This window comes from Sinocyclocheilus rhinocerous, unplaced genomic scaffold (assembly GCF_001515625.1).
Source record: "Sinocyclocheilus rhinocerous isolate Xijiao unplaced genomic scaffold, SAMN03320098_v1.1 scaffold558, whole genome shotgun sequence".
NCBI classification, from domain to species: domain Eukaryota; kingdom Metazoa; phylum Chordata; class Actinopteri; order Cypriniformes; family Cyprinidae; genus Sinocyclocheilus; species Sinocyclocheilus rhinocerous.
The window spans coordinates 472892-493187 of NW_015634502.1; the positions used below are offsets into that span (position 1 = coordinate 472892).

Sequence of the window (20296 nt, forward strand, 5' to 3'; positions counted from 1 at the left end):
TCTTTTGGGGGTTTCTTGCTTTTAGACTAGTCGACTAGTCGGATACAAAACTTTCGTTTAAACGTCAGTCAAATTAGTCGTCGCGCACATCCCTACTTTCCACTCATTTTCACCCCTTTTTACAGTATTCACACACTTGCACTTTTTTTGTGTGCTTATTTTCTAATTTCATTTGTGAATTATTCACATTTAATGTAATAGAGCATTTCTCAAATCTACTTGGATAATACTAGTTGATACTGAAGATTATTTTTCTATTACCTTTTTTTCCATCCCGATTTGGAGACAGATACGTTTCTGAATGGATCACTTGGACTTGTACATAAAACCGGTTTTATGTTCATTAACAAGTTTTACCCTCATACTACAAAATAACTTCCCTTCACCAGATCTGCACTCTGTATTTTAAATTAATGGTATATAATTGAAGAACCCTAACTCGAAACATTTAAAGGGTTTATTTTGAAAGTTAGTGCGTTTTTATAAAACAATGAAATCAAGGATTTCTCATGATATGACCCATTTAAATCATGCTGCTGTAAATAAAGCTTTTAAATGTGTGTGTGTGTGTGTGTGTGAGAGAGAGAGAGTACACAACAGAACAAGTCTGGCCAGTTGTGGACTCATTTCACAATCTCTAAAAACTTTCCACTGCAGTTTTCAGTTGGCACAGTGCTGTCGGTTCACGAGTAGAAGCTAACTGATCCTCCAAATGCTTTAAAACTGCAGAAATATACTAGATATGATACCAGACAGAATGTGCATTTCATAAAAAAAAAAAAAAAAATGTAATTAATGATCTGATTGAGCGACATTCGGGTTAGATAGGACTATGGACTATTTATACTATTTATACACACACGTACTGCAGATGCAACATGCCCTGCTGATTGTTGCTACTGCTGAAACATTCAAACTCCGTAACATGAGTGTTGCCACAACGTGTTCATGTTGTGGGTGCGTGGTAAGCAGAAATAGAAACGAGAACACTCTGGACTTGCCTGGCTCATAAAAAAAAAAAAAAAAAATGTAATTAATGATCTGATTGAGCGACATTCGGGTTAGATAGGACTATGGACTATTTATACTGTACGTACACACACGTACTGCAGATGCAACATGCCCTGCTGATTGTTGCTACTGCTGAAACATTCAAACTCCGTAACATGAGTGTTGCCACAACGTGTTCATGTTGTGGGTGCGTGGTAAGCAGAAATAGAAACGAGAACACTCTGGACTTGCCTGGCCAGACTAATGGGGAAAATGACGACTGGCATCTCTGAAGAATTTTGTACACCTCTTGTGCTCTGCAATCAGACACCCAATAATTCAGACATCAGCGGTAGGGCTACAAATCAGAAAGGAGAAAAAAAAAAAAAATTGTTAAGACTGTTAAAGCATAGCCCTTGTATACTTTTACATGGTCTCTTTTCTTTTAAATAGTTAATCTGCATTTCAGTTTTCATCTTAGCTTTGAGTGTGTTGAAATGCCATTGCAGTTCTGTTTCACAAAGCAATATCACAATAGGAAGGGCTGTTTGGTTGCCTGTAACTGCCTGTATAACTTGCAATAAACCCAAGAGATATTTCTTCAAACAACTGGCGTGTATTGTGCTACTTATTTAACTTTGCTTCATAAGTCCGTATTACAAAATACTGTGTAAATAAGTAGGTTTGTAGCACAATTTTACCATAATTCTGCTGAATTTAGTGCAATGTAAGGCAAGTACAAGCGCCACAAAAGTCCTTTTCTCAATAAAAACTGCAGCTACATAGCCATAGTAATTGTCAGAAGTTGTCTGAAAACCAGTATAAAGTAAAAAAAGGATAAAATCAGAGATGTGTGTGTGTGTGTGTGAGTGAGTGAGTGAGTGAGTGAGAGAGAACCTTTACTGCCTACAAAAAAAATAAAAAAATGAGTGAAAATAATGCCCATACAAGTTTTTGACCGATAAGCTAAGTGAACTGAAATTATGTTGCATTTGGGTTATTAAACATTACCATGTATTGTGTTTTATTATCTACAATATTTCACTAGATTTTAATCACATATAGCAAAGAGTAAAAAAAATAAACAAAATACATAAAAAAAGCCTGAAACAAACAAGATGGCATTTGGGAACGCTAATCATGCTAACTGGAAACTGTTTTACGGTTTCCAAACACTCTGGGAATACCCAAACAAACAGAACAGCTTGAAACACTTCCACGAACGAGCCTGTACACAAACTTGTGTGCATTTGTTCACCTTTGTGCAGAGTAACCTTGACTCGCGGGTGAGACCGGAGCAGCGCTCGTGAAGCAGACGCTGTTTTTAGTTCGTCTCAGTTTAGAAACTAACGACTGTAGGATCAGTGAGAAAAGTCTTCGGTCCGAGCATATTCTTATAGGCGAATGGCCATAATGGAAACATTAAACCATTCACCCAAATAAGAACATCCATTAAACAGTCGAAAGGCAGCACCATATGTGGCGTGCCACATGACATCTGCGTCAATGAAGTTATCCTAAATACAGGTGACATGGGGCCTCATTTATAAAATGTGCGTACGCACAGATTTGATCTTAGTGTCTGCGTAACTTGCACTAAAATCCACGGCAACGTTCATATTTATAAAAACGGTCTTTGACGTGGAAAAGTACTTTTACAGACACGTCAGGGTCTGAGCAGACGTACGCACTTTTCCTTGTGGCAAAGTCGGAGCACTGCAGCTATTTGAACATAAGCTGCAATAATAAAAGCGGTGTACGTGCAAGCACCGAATTCATCATAAACAACAAAGATGCAGTGTAGTCAGATTTTTTTTTTATTAACGGGAGGTTTTGCGAGATTAAACTGACCTTTTTAGTAGCCTAATGTTGAGTTATTTTCTCGCTTTCTGTACACAGTTTATTCCATGTTGTTGTTTTTTATTTTACAAGAGAACTTGCGAAGTCTTGATTTACGAATGCGTAAAATAGAAGAAAAAAAAAAATGCATAAACGCATCTCGACTGTTTTGTCTGTGTAATAATAGGCCCATGTCGTGCAATAACGGGTTTAATATATTCGATTCAATAACATAGTTAACGGTTTTTATTTATAACATCTGCTGCTTTGCTTCGGTGAAAATGAATAGAGACATCAGCCTTAAACTTGTTTTTTGTCGTTTACATCAGTTATATTTGTATAAAATACACTATTCATTTTGTGTCAGTACATTAATGGCACATTTGAGCAGCATTAGTAAACTGTAGGCTAAATATAAAGAAAAGCCAAATCACATACAGGTTTTTTTTCAGACTGGAGACCATAATAGTGTAATAATTTATTTTATGATATGAAATGTCATTTCTTTCAATAATGTTTTTTAAAGCTTTGCAAGAATTTCGTGTTACTAAACTTTTTATTAGTTGTCATAGCAAGTGATTTTAAAAGTAGGATGGCTCACTTTTGATGACTGAAAAGTTTACTTGAATTCGTAGTTTATTATTACTTTTGGAAACCTAATTTGTACTACTACTACTACTACTGTTTCTAGAAGTAGTAATTTTGATAATAGTCAATAGAAAAAATTTAACCACACACACATTGTTTGTCCACAGAATAATAACACATTATTAAATAAATAGCGTCCCCGCACGAACCTCTACCTCCGCCTGCAGGACCTCAACTTCAGACTCAGTAAAGTTTTTTTTTTTCTTTGTGTTCGTCATTCTCAAGAACAGAAATTCTGATATTGGCGGGGGGGCTTTTTTTTTGTAAGAAGAGAGGCGTACGCACGTGTTTTTGTGCGCACGTTCATTTTCTCTGAATCGTACTTATGCGCTTTTGAGAAATGATCTTAGAACAAATTTAGGACGGTTTATAGGTACACAACATTTTATAAATGAGGCCCCAGATTCCTGAATTGGAAACCGGGGACATTCCTGGTTCAGTGTTCAAAATATCATTGATATCTCACTTGTACAGTGTTGGGAAGGGTACTTTGGAAATGTAATAGGTTACAGATTACAAGTTACCCTATCTTGTACAAACCCTTACAGAAAAAGCACATGAACTTCACATATGCAATCACATGTTAAATATGTGAAACACATATGAAACTTGGTTTTGGAACATTTTCATGGTGTAACTGTGTGAAACACAGATCACACAGTTACACCATGATGATCACGTGTGTTTCACATATTTACACCATGAAAATGTTCCAAAACCACGTTTCATGTGAGTTTCACATGTGTTTCACATATTTCACATGTGATTTTAATATGTGATTGCACATGTGAAGTTCATGTGCTTTTTCTGTGGGGACAATATTTGTATGTTTTTGTTTTTTAATTACTCCTTTTCAAATGTTATTTTATGTTTGTGTTTTTGGAAATGGGTCTTAACTATACCTAATTGGGCTTGCATTTGAGGCTTGCATTTCTGAGCACAAATATACTTTCTGCAAATGTAATTTTTGCAAGAGTAAGTGGTAGAGTTAAACGGATGCTCAACCAAAAATGAAAAATCTCTCATCATTTACACACCCGCATGCCGTACCAGATATATGTGAATTTCTTTCTTCAGATGAAAAACGGTGTCCATATATATAGCCTATATGCAAGTGATTAGGTGCCCAGAAGTTGACGCTTCATATAACCCCAGTGGATGAATCAATGTCTTCTAAAGTGAAATGGTATGTATATGTCAGAAAAATAAACTACCACTTCCAGCCAGTTGTCATGTGGATATTTGAATTCACGTTTGACATAAACATCAGCATGTGGTGACGTGGACGATTGGTCACCCTAATCTTATATCACATTCAGTCTTCAAAGGAAGGCTTAATACAGAGGCTTCAGCATTTAGCTACTACAGCAGGCTGGTAAAAATAATGCTCTACTATAGGAAGCACAAACTGACCCTCAAAACTGGCTTTAGAGAATTGTTTAAATCGTGTTTTATGTAGGTCGTGGTTACTAAAAAGAACAATTTTATTTCTTGGCTAATAATCAGATTTTAAATCTGATTAGCAACAGATATCGGGGGAATTAGCTTTAGAAGTGTGCAAAAATACTTTTTCCTTCTTTTTGTTTGCCATTAACACCTTCAAGTTGTGCAGATAACCATGTCGCAGCTAGCTGGCTTCTAAAAACGGATTCAGTTTCTTGTTGCTGCATACAATAGATGCATCCAATGACAGCAGGTGGTGTTATATAAACAGTATTAGTGTGTCTTGTCTTAGCACGTGTTTTAATCGCACCAAAGCCTGCTTAATTCCAAACGTCTTGCACACAGGCTGTTGATTAGCAGCTCATTCTCTGTAAAATAGCAGAGTCACTGAACATAGACTTAGTGCTAATCCCTGTATGAAAGTACATTGATAGCCTAATAGTGATTCATCATAATCCATGCTAATTTCCATTAGCATGGATTATGATGAATCACTGTTAGGATATGGATAGGATAGGATATGATCATTTCAAATCACATATTGTGTAATGACAGCATGCAGGAGGAATAGAAACTCTCACACCATACTTTTGGCTGCAGTTAGTAATTTATTTATAGCAAATATAATATAATTGCAAAGTGCACCCAGTGATACAGTGATTTACAATAATATACTCAAGTCATATGGAAAGCATATTTTTTGCCATTTAGTTTTACAATATTGATTTGGTCATAGATAAAAAAAAGAAAGAAAGAGCACTATATAGCATGACATAAAAAGCAGCCGGTTTTTACTAAAAATAAAAAAATGGAGCCTCCGTCGCCTGCTTCTGCCCACGGTGACTCCTGGTTGAGAGGTGACAGGTGTGGAATTGGGTTGGGGTGGTTTATGAGGGGAGGGGGGATCCAGGTTCCTTCCCGGAGTCACTGCTCTCACTCATTTGTCTCTTCATCACAATCTCTCGGGCAACGCAGGTCACCTGACCATTTGTCACTGCGTAGGTGCCAGCTCTGCCAATCAATGTCAAGAACACCTTGCATGAAAACCAGAACTCAGGAGCTGAGTCAAGCAAAACACAAAACCTTTCTTAAACTCACTTCTGCTGGGATTCAAATCCATTGAGTGTCCCCATTTGATTCTGCTTCCCAAAGAAGAAACTGGACCACCAGTGGCCAGAGTCCTGTCGTGCCAGACCTGCCATGGAATTGGACATTGAACTTTTCTATTCCTTTACAAGCTAACCATATCTTATCAAATTTTTATGTGGATTTTGGGGTACTGACTGAGATGATAAACATCTTCAGATGATATACCTGGTGGGTGTGGAATGACCTCCCCAGTGTACTCCGAACTGCCACAGGAACTGTTGCTGGATGTAGATCCTATGCGCCCTGCAACATGAAGAAAAATGTATTACTAATATTGCATTTTATGGATCCTAAATTCAAGAAGAAGAATTAATTCACGTATAGATTATACTGTGAATGAAAAACATTTACTCACTTCGGTAGTAATCATGGGTGGCAATAAGGGAACCGCTGGATGGAATTGCTGCCATTTTCCCCGTCCTTAAAGTGTCAGCTGTGTGAAAGATGGAAAGACCTGTTTAAAAAAAGATTTACAGCAATAATGAGGACTAATGTGTCTGAGGACGACAGCTGCATGACATGACAACAACATGGCCTTTAAAATACTAGGGCAACTTGGAAAACATCTCAGGTAGGCAGATGCACGAACAATCTGTGCTGCAAGCCAAGCACCCTCAGATATTCAAAGAGGTTTTAACCATGTCTGGATCATACGCAAGGTGTCACCTACATTTTCCCAACAGGTCAAGATGTGAACATTAATCAGTGCATTCAGAGAAGAACAGAACCCTTTTGACATTTGAGACAAGAAGGATGAAGAGAATGTTCCACTGAAACTGAGCATGCATCCCTTCCTATTCTGTAGAGTGTGATGTGATGATACTTAACAGCTGTTACTTCAAGAATAATACTACCATATTCAACGACCCACTTGCTTAGAACAGCCATGACGCCACTGCAACATGCATACAGAATAGCTCATATTTCATGACGCATGACTATGAAAGTGCCTGGGTTTCCAAGGTTGTCTGCTTGCAGTTGCTTTGAGCATTTAAAAGATAGGAAAACTAATTATATATACATATATATATATATATATATATGTGACCTTCCTGATATTTCCAGGCTATAGATTATCCAAAAATCTAAATAAAGTCATGCACACAAAATAAGTGCATCTCCTTTCAACTGCACATTAAAAAAAAAAAAAAAAAAACAGAGACTGTTTAGTGCTAATCCCTGTATGAAAGTACATTGATAGCCTAATAGTGATTTGCCATAATATAATCCATGCTAATGGAACTGAATATGATCATTTCAAATAACATGACAGCATGCAGGAGGAATAGAAACGATCACACCATACTTGCCATTTTGTTTAACAATGTTTATTTGGTCATAGATAAAAAAAACAGCATGACATAAAAAGCAGCCGGTTTTTACTAAAAATAAAAAAATGGAGCCTCCGTCGCCTGCTTCTGCCCACGGTGACTCCTGGTTGAGAGGTGACAGGTGTGGAATTGGGTTGGGGTGGTTTATGAGGGGAGGGGGGATCCAGGTTCCTTCCCGGAGTCACTGCTCTCACTCATTTGTCTCTTCATCACAATCTCTCGGGCAACGCAGGTCACCTGACCATTTGTCACTGCGTAGGTGCCAGCTCTGCCAATCAATGTCAAGAACACCTTGCATGAAAACCAGAACTCAGGAGCTGAGTCAAGCAAATCCTTTCTTAAACTCACTTCTGCTGGGATTCAAATCCATTGAGTGTCCCCATTTGATTCTGCTTCCCAAAGAAGAAACTGGACCACCAGTGGCCAGAGTCCTGTCGTGCCAGACCTGCCATGGAATTGGACATTGAACTTTTCTATTCCTTTACAAGCTAACCATATCTTATCAAATTTTTATGTGGATTTTGGGGTACTGACTGAGATGATAAACATCTTCAGATGATATACCTGGTGGGTGTGGAATGACCTCCCCAGTGTACTCCGAACTGCCACAGGAACTGTTGCTGGATGTAGATCCTATGCGCCCTGCAACATGAAGAAAAATGTATTACTAATATTGCATTTTATGGATCCTAAATTCAAGAAGAAGAATTAATTCACGTATAGATTATACTGTGAATGAAAAACATTTACTCACTTCGGTAGTAATCATGGGTGGCAATAAGGGAACCGCTGGATGGAATTGCTGCCATTTTCCCCGTCCTTAAAGTGTCAGCTGTGTGAAAGATGGAAAGACCTGTTTAAAAAAAGATTTACAGCAATAATGAGGACTAATGTGTCTGAGGACGACAGCTGCATGACATGACAACAACATGGCCTTTAAAATACTAGGGCAACTTGGAAAACATCTCAGGTAGGCAGATGCACGAACAATCTGTGCTGCAAGCCAAGCACCCTCAGATATTCAAAGAGGTTTTAACCATGTCTGGATCATACGCAAGGTGTCACCTACATTTTCCCAACAGGTCAAGATGTGAACATTAATCAGTGCATTCAGAGAAGAACAGAACCCTTTTGACATTTGAGACAAGAAGGATGAAGAGAATGTTCCACTGAAACTGAGCATGCATCCCTTCCTATTCTGTAGAGTGTGATGTGATGATACTTAACAGCTGTTACTTCAAGAATAATACTACCATATTCAACGACCCACTTGCTTAGAACAGCCATGACGCCACTGCAACATGCATACAGAATAGCTCATATTTCATGACGCATGACTATGAAAGTGCCTGGGTTTCCAAGGTTGTCTGCTTGCAGTTGCTTTGAGCATTTAAAAGATAGGAAAACTAATTATATATACATATATATATATATATATATATGTGACCTTCCTGATATTTCCAGGCTATAGATTATCCAAAAATCTAAATAAAGTCATGCACACAAAATAAGTGCATCTCCTTTCAACTGCACATTAAAAAAAAAAAAAAAATTTAAAGGTAAGGTACGAATGTACAGCAATAATAAATAATATTGGCACACAGTGACTGAGTGATAGCACAATAATTAGTGTGTTAGTGTAGCTTTAGTTTCATATTAAGGACCTGCAGACATCAATGTCAGGTTCCAGATGGGAAGAGGGATTTACCACGTGACCTGGTTAATACCCTTCTGTGCTACATATAACAGACGAGACATTTAAGTCACACACGTGCTTTGAAAAACTGGCATGCGCTAAATGTTAAAAATACTAAGGGAAAAAATGTTATAGAAGTGTAAGTGCAAAAATACTAAGATACGCTGCCTTAAAGAAGGCTATGTCAAAATGTATGCTGTATCAGTTGCAACTAGGTGACTTCAAATGATTAAAACATGTTTTTCAGTTTATTCATTTGCATGACCTCAGAATTACTGATATTAATAGTTTAGTTGTAAATAAAACGTAAACAATGGTTTTCCTTTCTAAACTGCCTGTCCAAAAAATAACATAATGATAATGAACTATTTCTTAATTTCCTTACCTTTTATTTTTGGTGAGTGCTGATGTTGGTAATACACCAAAAGCAAGGCTTGGTCGGGTAAATGCTAGGCGACGGGGCCCATTTGTAGTGTGGTTCTTGGGTGAGACCCTCCAAGGTCTTTCGCTCCTTCGCTCCAAATTCTACAACACGTAGGGCGCATGGACTATTTATTACCTGAGTGACGATAAAGCCTCTCTCTCTCTCCTAGAGGGCGTGGCTTGGCAGCTTACTCGTCTCTGGCACACGCTGAGGCGTGGTTTGTTCGCTGGCATGATATTGTGGGCGTGGCTTGGTCACTGGCACGAGATTGTCAAAACAATGTTGTTTCAATAAAGTGAAGTGGGACGGGGTGTCCACGCTGCTAAACAACTCAAATCCACATGTTAACCATCCCATCAATCCAAACAAGGTCACATGCCTTGGAAGTTTGTTTTCTAAAGAAAAAAAAATTGTGACGGCAAATCTAATATCCAATACTGGAAGGAATGAATATGAATGAATAAATGAATGAATGAAAATCTTTACGTCCCAATCAGTTTGTTACAACTCTAATATCCAATACTGCGACGGACGGATGGATAAATAAATAAAATCAAACCTTTACGTCCCAATGTTTGATTTGTTGCAACTCTTAACTTAATACAATTTTAATAGAAACCCCAAATGAATATGGATGTTTGTCGCCACCTGCTGTCTGTTATAATTATTGACCATTTATTTTAAAGGTAACATCCATGATGTAATGCTGCATGAAATGGTTTATTCTAAAAGTAAGTATGTGCACGGACAGATCAAACCACAACATTCTCGTTAAATTCCTTGTCTTTAATAAACCCTGATCGTGTAGTACGTTACAACCACAAAGCATCAAACATGTATACAGTAGTTAGGTCAGTATGGTAACATTCTCTTCCAGATCATTGCATGGACAGTACTCCCCATCAGCACAAAGAATCAAAAGAAAAATAATAAACTGACCAAAAAAGAAATTAAAAACGTATCTTCCATCACCTTACAGTGAAATTTACCTTTTGCCCACCACAATATTTGATTAAATATTACAATCATTACATTTAATCTTACTCAGAAATATTAGTCTTGCATCTGATTAGTAATTAAATAATTTATAAACACCATCTTTTCACCAAATTCCTTTATGGTCATTGTTACACTACTGTACTCTGGGGGGGGGGGAATGCTCAATCTATGCCAGACACTGCAATGTAACATACAGGTAACCAAGGGGAAAATATCCAGACAAAAGTCTTTCTTTTTTTACTGAGAGAAAGAAAAACTACAAAGATATTCATTATGTGCCAAAAGAATAAGAATAATAATTTAACTAATTCTAAACTTTTTAAAGGTAACGAGAAGAAACGGTAGTATATTTTTTATTATGACCTGGATAACTGGCGAAAAACTCAAAACATACAAGACTATAAAATACATGTGAATAATTTAGAACACATCTGGGGCTCGAGTCATGTCACAAAGAAAGCTTTAGCACCTTTTGCCCTGAGTAACAAGCAGGGTAATAACCAGTGCAATATTCATTCTAGGAAGCATGTAACAATAATAAACAGTGGCCATGAAGCATGTTTAAGGACATTCTAAGTGTGAGTTGTGCAAACATTTCACCTCTTCATGCTGATAGTAACAGACCATTTACTACTGAAGTGTCAGAGAAGCCCTGTTGTTGGGAAAAAATTAAATATTACAATACATGTAAAGGTAATTTGATGCACAGAAGAAAACCTAACAGTCCCAGAAAGGGTCATCCAGTTTTTAACATTCTAATTTAAGAGGTTTTGTTTGTCTACAATGCATTTGCAAGGGTGACAGCCTTCAGTTGTTAAAATAATAATTATCTCTTTGCATGTTGGCATCTTAGTTTCTTAAAGCATTGCTTTCTGTCTGTACATTCATTTGAAGTTAACATAGCAGTGGAGAGACTGGAGTGTATTTGGGTACAGCGTTATAGAGAAATCACAGAGGTCAGTTCTAGGTCACGAGGTTGTGCTTCCTGCTCAGAAAGGTGTGTTGTTGCTGGTTGGTGAATGGTCACTCTCTCCATTTGATCGCCCCATTACTTTGTCCTTTGGAGGCAAAACACACAATGGAAGGAGTAATAAAATCATGAACAAAACATGAACATATATTAAATAACAGTTGTGCTAAAAGAAAAGGCTCAGTAAGAAATAAAATAGAAACCAATTAATGGAGAAAAAAAAAGCTCTAACCTTCATATTCTCCACCTTGTCCTCAAAGGTTTTAAAGCTTGGCGAGTTCCTGAGAAAATATATTAAAAATAATAATAATTAGTAACTAATCAAAACTAGCTAGATTTCCAAAATAGTTTGAGTTTTTTACATGCAACCTAAAATGTGAAGGAAAACGTTGAGACGAACAGACACCTTTAAGTCATATAAAGGAAAAAAAAAACCTTGTCTACCCGTTTAGGTGAAGCAGTGCTGACAGGGCTTAAACAGCCACACAAAGAGAAAAAGCATTTGCTTTCCATGCAGAAAAATAAAGCTGTATATGAAATAAATGTACCTACTATTAAACTGCTGAGGTCAAAATGCTGACCATGCCTTTGGTTCTACCTGATACTATCCGTCTTTTTGTACCTGATGTACCTCCATATTGCTTCTTGTGTAAATATGAAGTTATGACCCATTTTCTTTGTAAAGTGTATACAGATTAGTAGCAAATCGCTGACTATTCCATTAAAATTACAACAATATTAAATGTTACCATTAACAAGTATTACAATTTTTCTCAGCAAAGAAGTTGAATAAAAACAGATTTGTTCATCAGGTGAAAGACAGCGTTCAGACAGATATTAATGTGCAGAGGGGAATGGGCGAGAGAAGGGCTGGTACTTTACCTCATAGCTGGCATACTTAAAGAGTGATGCATGGAAAAGTTGCTACTGCGGAGAGTAGGTTGGAGACAGAGTGAGCAGGGAGAGTTAGCCGAGCAGACAGCGTTAGCCGAGCATAGAGCAGAGAAAGAGAGATTGTAGAGCACAATGAAAAACTCATTAAAGCAAACTTTAGACAGGATATTATATCTAACATCTCTATCATAGCTATAGTAATTTAAGGTCATATCAATATCGTATCAATGACAGCTTTAAAGGTAGATTCAGATACATCAATCGCTTCACAGGTACCAAAGAACGCTCTAGAAATCGTCATAGGTCCAGGAGACCTCAAAAAGAAGACGGCTGCCAACAGTGCAGGCTCTCGTATAGCTCTTACCCAGAGTTAGAGTACGGCAGAGCCCTGAGCAGCCCGAACGCAGCGGTGTGGAGAAAAACACAGCAATAAACAAAAGAACTGCTTCAAACCTCCATCAGAACATAATATTGACATAATACATACACAGGACAGGACAGGAGAGAGTAAAATAAAAAAGTAGAAACAAGCAGTGTGCAAATACAGGTTGTAAATCAGGATGTTAGTTGACGCTAATTTACACTACCATTTAAAAGTTTGGGGTCAGTAAGATGTTTCTATTAATTTAAAAGAAATGTAACACTTTTATTCGGCATAGATGCATGCAGCTCAACTGTTTTCAACACTGATCATAAAAACAATTCTTGAGCAAATCAGCATATTAGAATTATTTTTTAAGGCTCATAAAGAGCAATGGCTGCTGAAAATTCAGATTTGCCATTACAGGAATAAATTCCATTAAAACAAATTGAAATATTTCACAATTTGACAGTTTATACAGTATTTCTGATCAAATAAATGCAGCCTTGGTGGGTATAAGACTTTAAAAAAATCTTACCAACCCCAAACATTTGAACTGTGTACGTAACGTATCAGGTTAGTTAGTCAGAGAAGCAAAAACAAGGGTATACACGGGAAGCATAATCACGATTTGAGAAGCTATGCAAATTTACAACCTGTTTGTTTGGTGTCAAATCAGAGTAGAATGTCTCATTTTGATAAGCTCTGTTCTTTGACATGGTGTACAAAACAAGCTGCTTCACTGAAAAGCACCACAGAACTCACGCTACTGTAGCCATCTGGAGATTTCCCACCATACAAATACCTCATTATTACAGCTACTGACACTGTTGGCTATTAGTCCAGGTCTGAAGACAGATGCCTCGCTAATATATGTATTGAATCTGAATTTCTTTTACACATTTGAATTAGTACCACCGGTCCATTTCAATTTAATATTAAATAAAAACTAACCACAATTTCTTTTTAATGGTCTTATTGTGCATGATTAATCAGTGCACATTATTTCAAAGAAATAATTTTTCAGCTAAATCTGAAAGCTAAAAAGTCTCACCCTACATTTTCCTGAATATCCTTTTCACCTAAACGTCACATTACGACAGAACAGTATTGAAATATACTATAGAATAATATAGAATAGGACCGGAGCGAAAAGTGGATCTGGACTCGGTTTGCTTTAAAATACAACTTCGAACATGAAGTCACAAAACTAGCTTCAAACATACAGTGCATAGGAAAAACAACCATCGTACAAGGAATCAGAGGAATCAAAATAAGTTATAAAAAGAGAATTAAAAGTTTATGAGATGGGAGAAGAAGATGGGAGGTTGAGATAACTAGGAGAAAAGAAAACAGTGAGAGAAGGTATGCAGGGGAGGAATATTAAGTTCACCTCATCTCTCCAAATTGGTTTCTGATGGCGGAGCCCATCGAGGAGAATGCAGCTGATGTCATGTGACCTGCCTGAGACAGAGTCTCCTGAGTCCTCTTATAGCTACGGAGTAGAGAGAGAGAAGAATTTCTACTTTTAGCAGTTGTCAGTTATATTTTGAACACACCAGTTGGCATCAAACTACAGTAGCTGACAGCTCAGACAGAGGCAACTAAGAACCAAGACAGCAACATAAAACATCACTTTAAAGGTGAATGCATCAAGAACATGTCAACCTCAAATCTGCAATTGCCTGCTAACCTCCGCAAGTTATGGAGTTAATGTTATGGAAAAAACACAATAACATAAAAGCAACATAAAAGTAGTCTGTACAATGTGTTCACTGTATACACTACACACCGTTCAAAAGGTTGGGGTCGGTAAAATGTTTTTAAAAGACGTCTCTAATGCTCAGCAGGACTGCATTTATTTGATTAAGAATACAGTAAAAACAGAAACTTTGTGAAATGTACAATTTAAAATATATGTTCTCTATTTTAAAAAATGCAATTTATTTCTGTGATGGCAAAAGGGAATTACTCCAGTCTTCACACGATGTTTTAGAAATCATTCTAACATGCTGATTTGGTGCCCAACAAACATTTCTTATTATTATCAATGTTGAAAATAATTGTGCTGCTTAATATTTCCGTGAAAACAGTGATACGTTTTTCAAGATTCTTTGATGAATAGAAAGTTCAGAAGAACTGCATGTATTTAAAATATTAACTTTTTGTAACATTATAAATGTCTTTACTGTGACAATCCTTGCTGAATAAAAGGATTAATCTTAAAGACCCCAAACTTAATGCTAGTGTAAATTATAGCTAATGTATGGGTTCAGAAGGCTTGGAACTGCATACATTTTTTTGTAACCACAGAAAACAATGCATATGGGTTTGGGATGGCTGAATAAAGGCTGAATAAATAATGACAGACTCATCATATCTGGGTGAATTATTGATTTAAGAGAAGTAAAAGCTAACAGGACTAACTATCTAGACACCAGTCTGTTAATCTTTTTGCACCAGATGCTGCTGTCTGAATCTTATTGTACAGAATCTGCACCTGGATTGAACAAACATCATTGCCCTCGATTACACACACACTAAATACAATTGTGCAGACTCACAGACAACTGCACACTATTCATAAACACACAAACAGATGAACAAGCATGTAGCCCTCACACGGTCCTCTAATGACCTTAGGTAAGGCTAAGCCACTTTGCTTTGGGAAAATCCCATCATGTGTTCTCCAAGTCAGCTTTCTCAGCACATGCCCCAAGCACAAACATTACACCCTTCCCAAACTGCACAACCTGCCCTTTCTATGTAGTCTCAAGGTCTGAGATCAGACGATATCGCAGGGCACTGATATCTAATGATGAGACACATGTCTGACAATGGGGTTAAGCGTATAGTGGCTATAGATCTGGGTTGGTAACACCATTTATTTAGCTTACTATGCCCATAAGGAAGATGCCCTCCTAAAACATTCCTTATTAAAATGATTCTTTATTACAATCACCCAGATAATTTGTATCAGAGTAAAACCTTTATGTCCTTCCATTCTTTCTGATTTATGATCTAATCTGTTCGACATCAGAGGGGTCTAATGGGTCACACTATGACGCTTAGGAAACTTTGTGCTAGTTTCACTTAGAAGCTTGTTGTTTGGTTTCTTAAACCAAAGTGACATCAGTGCTGTTACAAGATTAAAGTCTCTCAAACAAGTGCTAAATGCTACTTTAATAGCCTATAATAACATTGCATGAAGTATCATCTTAACGTATTAACATACTTTACCAAGTGTAAATTAATTTTAAATTTTACTTATATAATATATTAGGCAACACTTTATTTTTCAGTGTTCTTGTCACATATGTTACATGTACTTAGTGTTGTAATAATAGTAAATTATGCATAATTACAAGCAACTAACCCTAAACCAAAAAGCCCTAATACTAACCCTAACCCTAGTAAGTGCATGTTGTTTATTAATATTACTTACTACTTAATTATATAATTACACTGTTACAAGGACACCTTAAAAAATTCAACATATTTTTATATGGCAGTTTGAAATATTTAACAAAACAAAACCCACAGAAAAATAAAACCCATATTGCAGGCACCCAATGCAGGCACATTTTGAACATTTAAAAATAAAATGTATTTAAATATAAAATGACAAATGACAACAACAAAAATCAAACTCACGCATCAGAGCGCCCAATTTCTTCAAGCGTGGATGAAGCTGTAAGGTATCTACAAACACACATTTCCACAGTATTAACAAATAATAATATACAAAAGTTCTGTTTAAATGCTGTGAACTTTGCACACTTAAACTTTTGGATGTCAAAATATTTTGACAGTAGACCTCAAATTGATGATAAATTTCTTAAAGGGCTAAGAAAGGGATGGTTCCTCACCAGAACACAAGTCTAAACTTTAAAGATGACATTACCAGAGTTTAGACACATTGATCTGAATGCAAATCACTTCAGACACATCCACCTAGGAATGTTGAAAAACTCACAAAACAGGTTTGACTTCTCTTTCAAGTACTTTGGCTTAGCTGTGTAAAACCCTGCCTAACACTATATGTGAGCTCTTTTTGTATATGCATCAATTTCACATTACTGAGCAATAATCTCAAAATATTCTGCTAAAGAGAATTAAAAACCTTCATGTTTCCATTCCTTTATTTATGCAATGAGGTCTGATAATTTAGGGAAGTTGTACAGAAATTTTATTTAAAAAAATTAAATTTGATTCGTGACTTTATTATATCTCTTAATTATTAATGATGTCGTTGTAAATTATCTTTCATTTTCTTTTATTTTTATTGACTGATTGATTAATTGAGAGCTGGCAAATTCCCGTTTATAGAAAGGGAACATAAAAACTAGGGGTGGAACGGTTCGCGGAAAAAAATTCGAACAGTACGGTTCTCCACACACGGTTCGGCACGCACTAGGACCGCGGTTCAACTTAAATCTGACAACGCATCTATCTGTAATATGGTTTGCTATAAATAACACGTAAAACAAACAGGGTTCGACTAATGTATGTTTCTGTTGATGGAAGCGCATTCTGGCTTCCCAACAGGCACGTGCAGAGGGGGGTGCGGTGGGTGCTTGAGCACCTGCCCCTTTTCCCCTTGATGCCCAAAGTGCCCTTTTGCAAAGGCAAATTTTTTTTTTGTAATTAAATGCCCTTTTGTGAAGGTCTGCCCAATCTAACTATTAGTAAAATTAATGAATAATAATTTATCCGTAAATAAAATTATCCACATGATGACCTTTCACCTGACGATCTGATCTGGGATGACGAGCCCTCACGTTCAGACACCTTTAATTTAGCGCACTACCAGGATGCCTTCATAACGTCCGCGGCTGCCGGTAAGTGGAGTTCTCAGCGGAGCGGTGTGCTTGTTTACTTATATTATTAAATTATTATTATTTTACAAGAATGACGCGAAGAGAGCATGCACAGCTGTTGTTTATATTGCTGTGTGTAGCCTGTGGAAATAACGTTAGCTGCAGCAAGGGGCTGTATTATTTTTGTTCAATATTTTCCTGATGACAATTTTATGATTGGTTTATAAAGGCTACTACAAACACATTTTTATCACAGAATAAGACAGGAAATATATTTTATAGTTTCTATACTAAATGATATGTCAATCAGTAGCTACTGCATTATTCATATAGTTTAATTATTTATTACCTGGAGATTACTTGAAAAACACACACAAACCATGTATATTCACAGTCGTGTGTTTATTGTCTTCATGTCATCAGTAAAAACCTTTCTGCTATTTATTCAGCTCAGCTACAGTGATAGCCTGATGCTTTTGTCTATATTAGGGGTTTCCTGCACCTCATAAGTTATTTCTTCTAGGAGTCTGTTTTAAACTTTCTGCGCGAGAGCGCCCTCTGGCTTCGAGTATGAATGAAACATGCACTCCTTATATTCACATCTCATTTTGGATAGGAATAAAACGTCAGGTCATGCATAGACTATTGATATTGTCTCTTTGAATTTAAATCCAGATTTAAATCTAGAAACATCTAAGTTAACACAACTGCCCGGGAAGGGAACGAATTTACATTTTACTAAAATGAAATATTTATTAAATATTAAAAATACACCTAAAGTAGTTCTACACAGCAGTATAAACAAAGGTGCCTGTTCTCTTTCGTTCTTGCTGTTTGATTGGGAAAGTTTTAAAGGGCGTCGAGGGATCTTGTCTTTTTATGTTATCTGACTAAAAACTATTCATTCATACTTTGAACTATTAGGCCTATTATTACAGTATTTATTTAAAAAACGTAGAGTGCATTAAAATAATGATCATAGCACTGATAAAACTGATTTTCTCATCCTACGAATTATACTTATCAATCCTGTTTTTATTATCATCATTCAAAACAACAATACAACAACAGTAGTGTTTACAACAGCAAAACCACCATACCCTGTAAACTAATACCATACCCTGTCATTTATTCCGTCATCATCCGTGTGCTGATAGCGCGCGTGCACAGGTGAGACCTGAACAGCACACGCTGATATCTGTGTTACATCTATTATATCTGTGTGATAACTAAATTCATTTAAGCTTTGCCAGTTTAAACATTTAAGATCCAGAGGACGCGAGCTCGCGCGCGCAGTGAGAAGATTTGTGCGTGCGCTGAATGCGCTCATCCGAAGCGCGCAAACCCACGCCTCAGAACGCGTGCAAATATTAAGCTCTCTCTGAAGTATTGTGTTTAAATGGACAAATTCACACAAAAATTATGTCAAAATGCCCGTCTTGGTAAGTATCCTATAGCAGACATAGCCGGCTGTACGTACTGGATCAGTGCATGCTCTTAAAGTGACAGTACTTAATATTAATCAAACAGCAACAACAAATAAATCATGCACTGCTCTTGATTGAATAGCTTTTGTAACTTTAATAAAGATTCATCTTTAATTTATAGTCAAAATAAAAACATTCATTTACTCGGGAGAGGATCATGGGAAGGGCTACAAAGAAGACAAATGAAATTGAAACAAGAGGGCAGCAGGTCCACACCTAGCAAACAGAATCACAAGACCAAGCAACAACAGGCAAAAGAGAGAAAACTCACAAATTAGATGAGGTAACTCTACGATTCAAGTCTCCAAGAGTTTGTGAGGTTCTCATATAACTAGAAGCAGAAATATAGATTAACAGAAAAAGTAATTTTTAAAAAGGGTTTAGCTGAGATGCTACAGTGAAAGAACACCGAAATTAGCGTCAAGAAAATAGGACGGTAGAGATATTAATTTGGTATATATAAATAACTTATATATACAATTTATACTTGTATGCATATACATTACATATTCAAATAAAAGAATAATAATTCCCCATCAGTGGGCACTGTTAAGAGATTCAAACAGCCCATGTATAAAAACACAGCACGAGATTAAAAAAGAAAGATGAAGGTTAAGGTGATGCTCAGTCAGAGTGGACAGGTTTAACAGACAGGAAGTACTCACGCATTGGAGCACTGAACTTCATGCCAGCCTTTGGTGAAGTTCTGTTTGATTTCAGAGAGGGGACTGATGCCAAGCCTACGCTTGAGCTCAGCGGCATGCCTCTCCTTCGCCACGAGAACCTGCCTCAGTGTCTGAATCTCATCCTCTACCTAACAAGAGAAAAACACAAGATAAAACTAAACAAATGCATAGAATTTAGATTAATTATAATAGATATTATATATGCTCTCATGTGATAAATTAAACCTCTCATAGTAAAGTTCTTCAGCAACAAAGATATTTCAGCCAAACAACTTTTAGCTATTGCTACTCTAGCACCATTTTTAGTCACAATGAAGGGCGTCCACAGATGCCAAAACAGTCAGAGAAGCACTAATTAAATGTCACTGTTTGAGCTGTTTCAGCTGCTGAAACAGTTCTACTCCGCCATAATTGAATCTGTCCTCTGCACTTCTATAACTGTCTGGTTCAGCTCAGCTACCAAATCTGACCTCAGAAGACTACAGAGGGTAGTCCGGACTGCTGAGCGAATCATTGGTACAACCCTCCCTTCTCTCCAAGAACTGTACTCATCCAGAGT

At 36.9% G+C, this 20296-nt stretch overlaps 3 protein-coding genes across 12 annotated transcripts in view; all 3 read right to left on the minus strand.

Annotated features, from left to right (window-relative positions):
* Positions 1-5508: 5508 nt before the first annotated feature.
* On the minus strand, positions 5509-6567 carry LOC107745756 (pancreatic progenitor cell differentiation and proliferation factor A). Its single transcript, XM_016559712.1, has 4 exons — positions 6425-6567; positions 6235-6312; positions 6019-6115; positions 5509-5931 (listed from the first exon to the last, which is right to left on the minus strand). The coding sequence occupies exons 1-4, from the start codon at positions 6477-6479 to the stop codon at positions 5808-5810; spliced, it is 354 nt and encodes a 117-aa protein (XP_016415198.1). The 5' UTR covers positions 6480-6567; the 3' UTR covers positions 5509-5807.
* Positions 6568-7451: 884 nt separating this feature from the next.
* Positions 7452-9637, minus strand: LOC107745755 (pancreatic progenitor cell differentiation and proliferation factor A). Of its 2 annotated transcripts, none has more exons than XM_016559711.1 (5): positions 9482-9637; positions 8155-8232; positions 7965-8042; positions 7749-7845; positions 7452-7668 (listed from the first exon to the last, which is right to left on the minus strand). In XM_016559711.1, exons 2-5 carry the CDS (start codon positions 8207-8209, stop codon positions 7545-7547), a joined length of 354 nt encoding a protein of 117 aa, XP_016415197.1. In that variant the 5' UTR covers positions 8210-8232; positions 9482-9637; the 3' UTR covers positions 7452-7544. The 2 variants fall into 2 exon arrangements, with proteins under 2 accessions (XP_016415197.1, XP_016415196.1); XM_016559710.1 differs by having other exon boundaries at positions 8155-8253; positions 9482-9636.
* A 1238-nt stretch (positions 9638-10875) lies between these two features.
* Positions 10876-20296, minus strand: part of LOC107745757 (tumor protein D54-like) — an 11680-nt gene continuing 2259 nt past the window's right edge. For 2 of the 9 annotated variants that reach the window (XM_016559715.1, XM_016559713.1), the window contains exons 3-10: positions 19717-19865; positions 19323-19382; positions 16399-16446; positions 14138-14239; positions 12748-12771; positions 12372-12416; positions 11722-11770; positions 10876-11577 (exon numbers count right to left, since the gene is read on the minus strand). In XM_016559715.1, coding sequence (XP_016415201.1) covers positions 11509-11577; positions 11722-11770; positions 12372-12416; positions 12748-12771; positions 14138-14239; positions 16399-16446; positions 19323-19382; positions 19717-19865 — 546 coding nt within the window. In that variant the 3' untranslated portion in view covers positions 10876-11508. The remainder of the gene's footprint in view (positions 11578-11721; positions 11771-12371; positions 12417-12747; positions 12772-14137; positions 14240-16398; positions 16447-19322; positions 19383-19716; positions 19866-20296) is intronic. The other 7 variants (XM_016559714.1, XM_016559718.1, XM_016559717.1 and 4 more) reach the window with 7 other exon arrangements.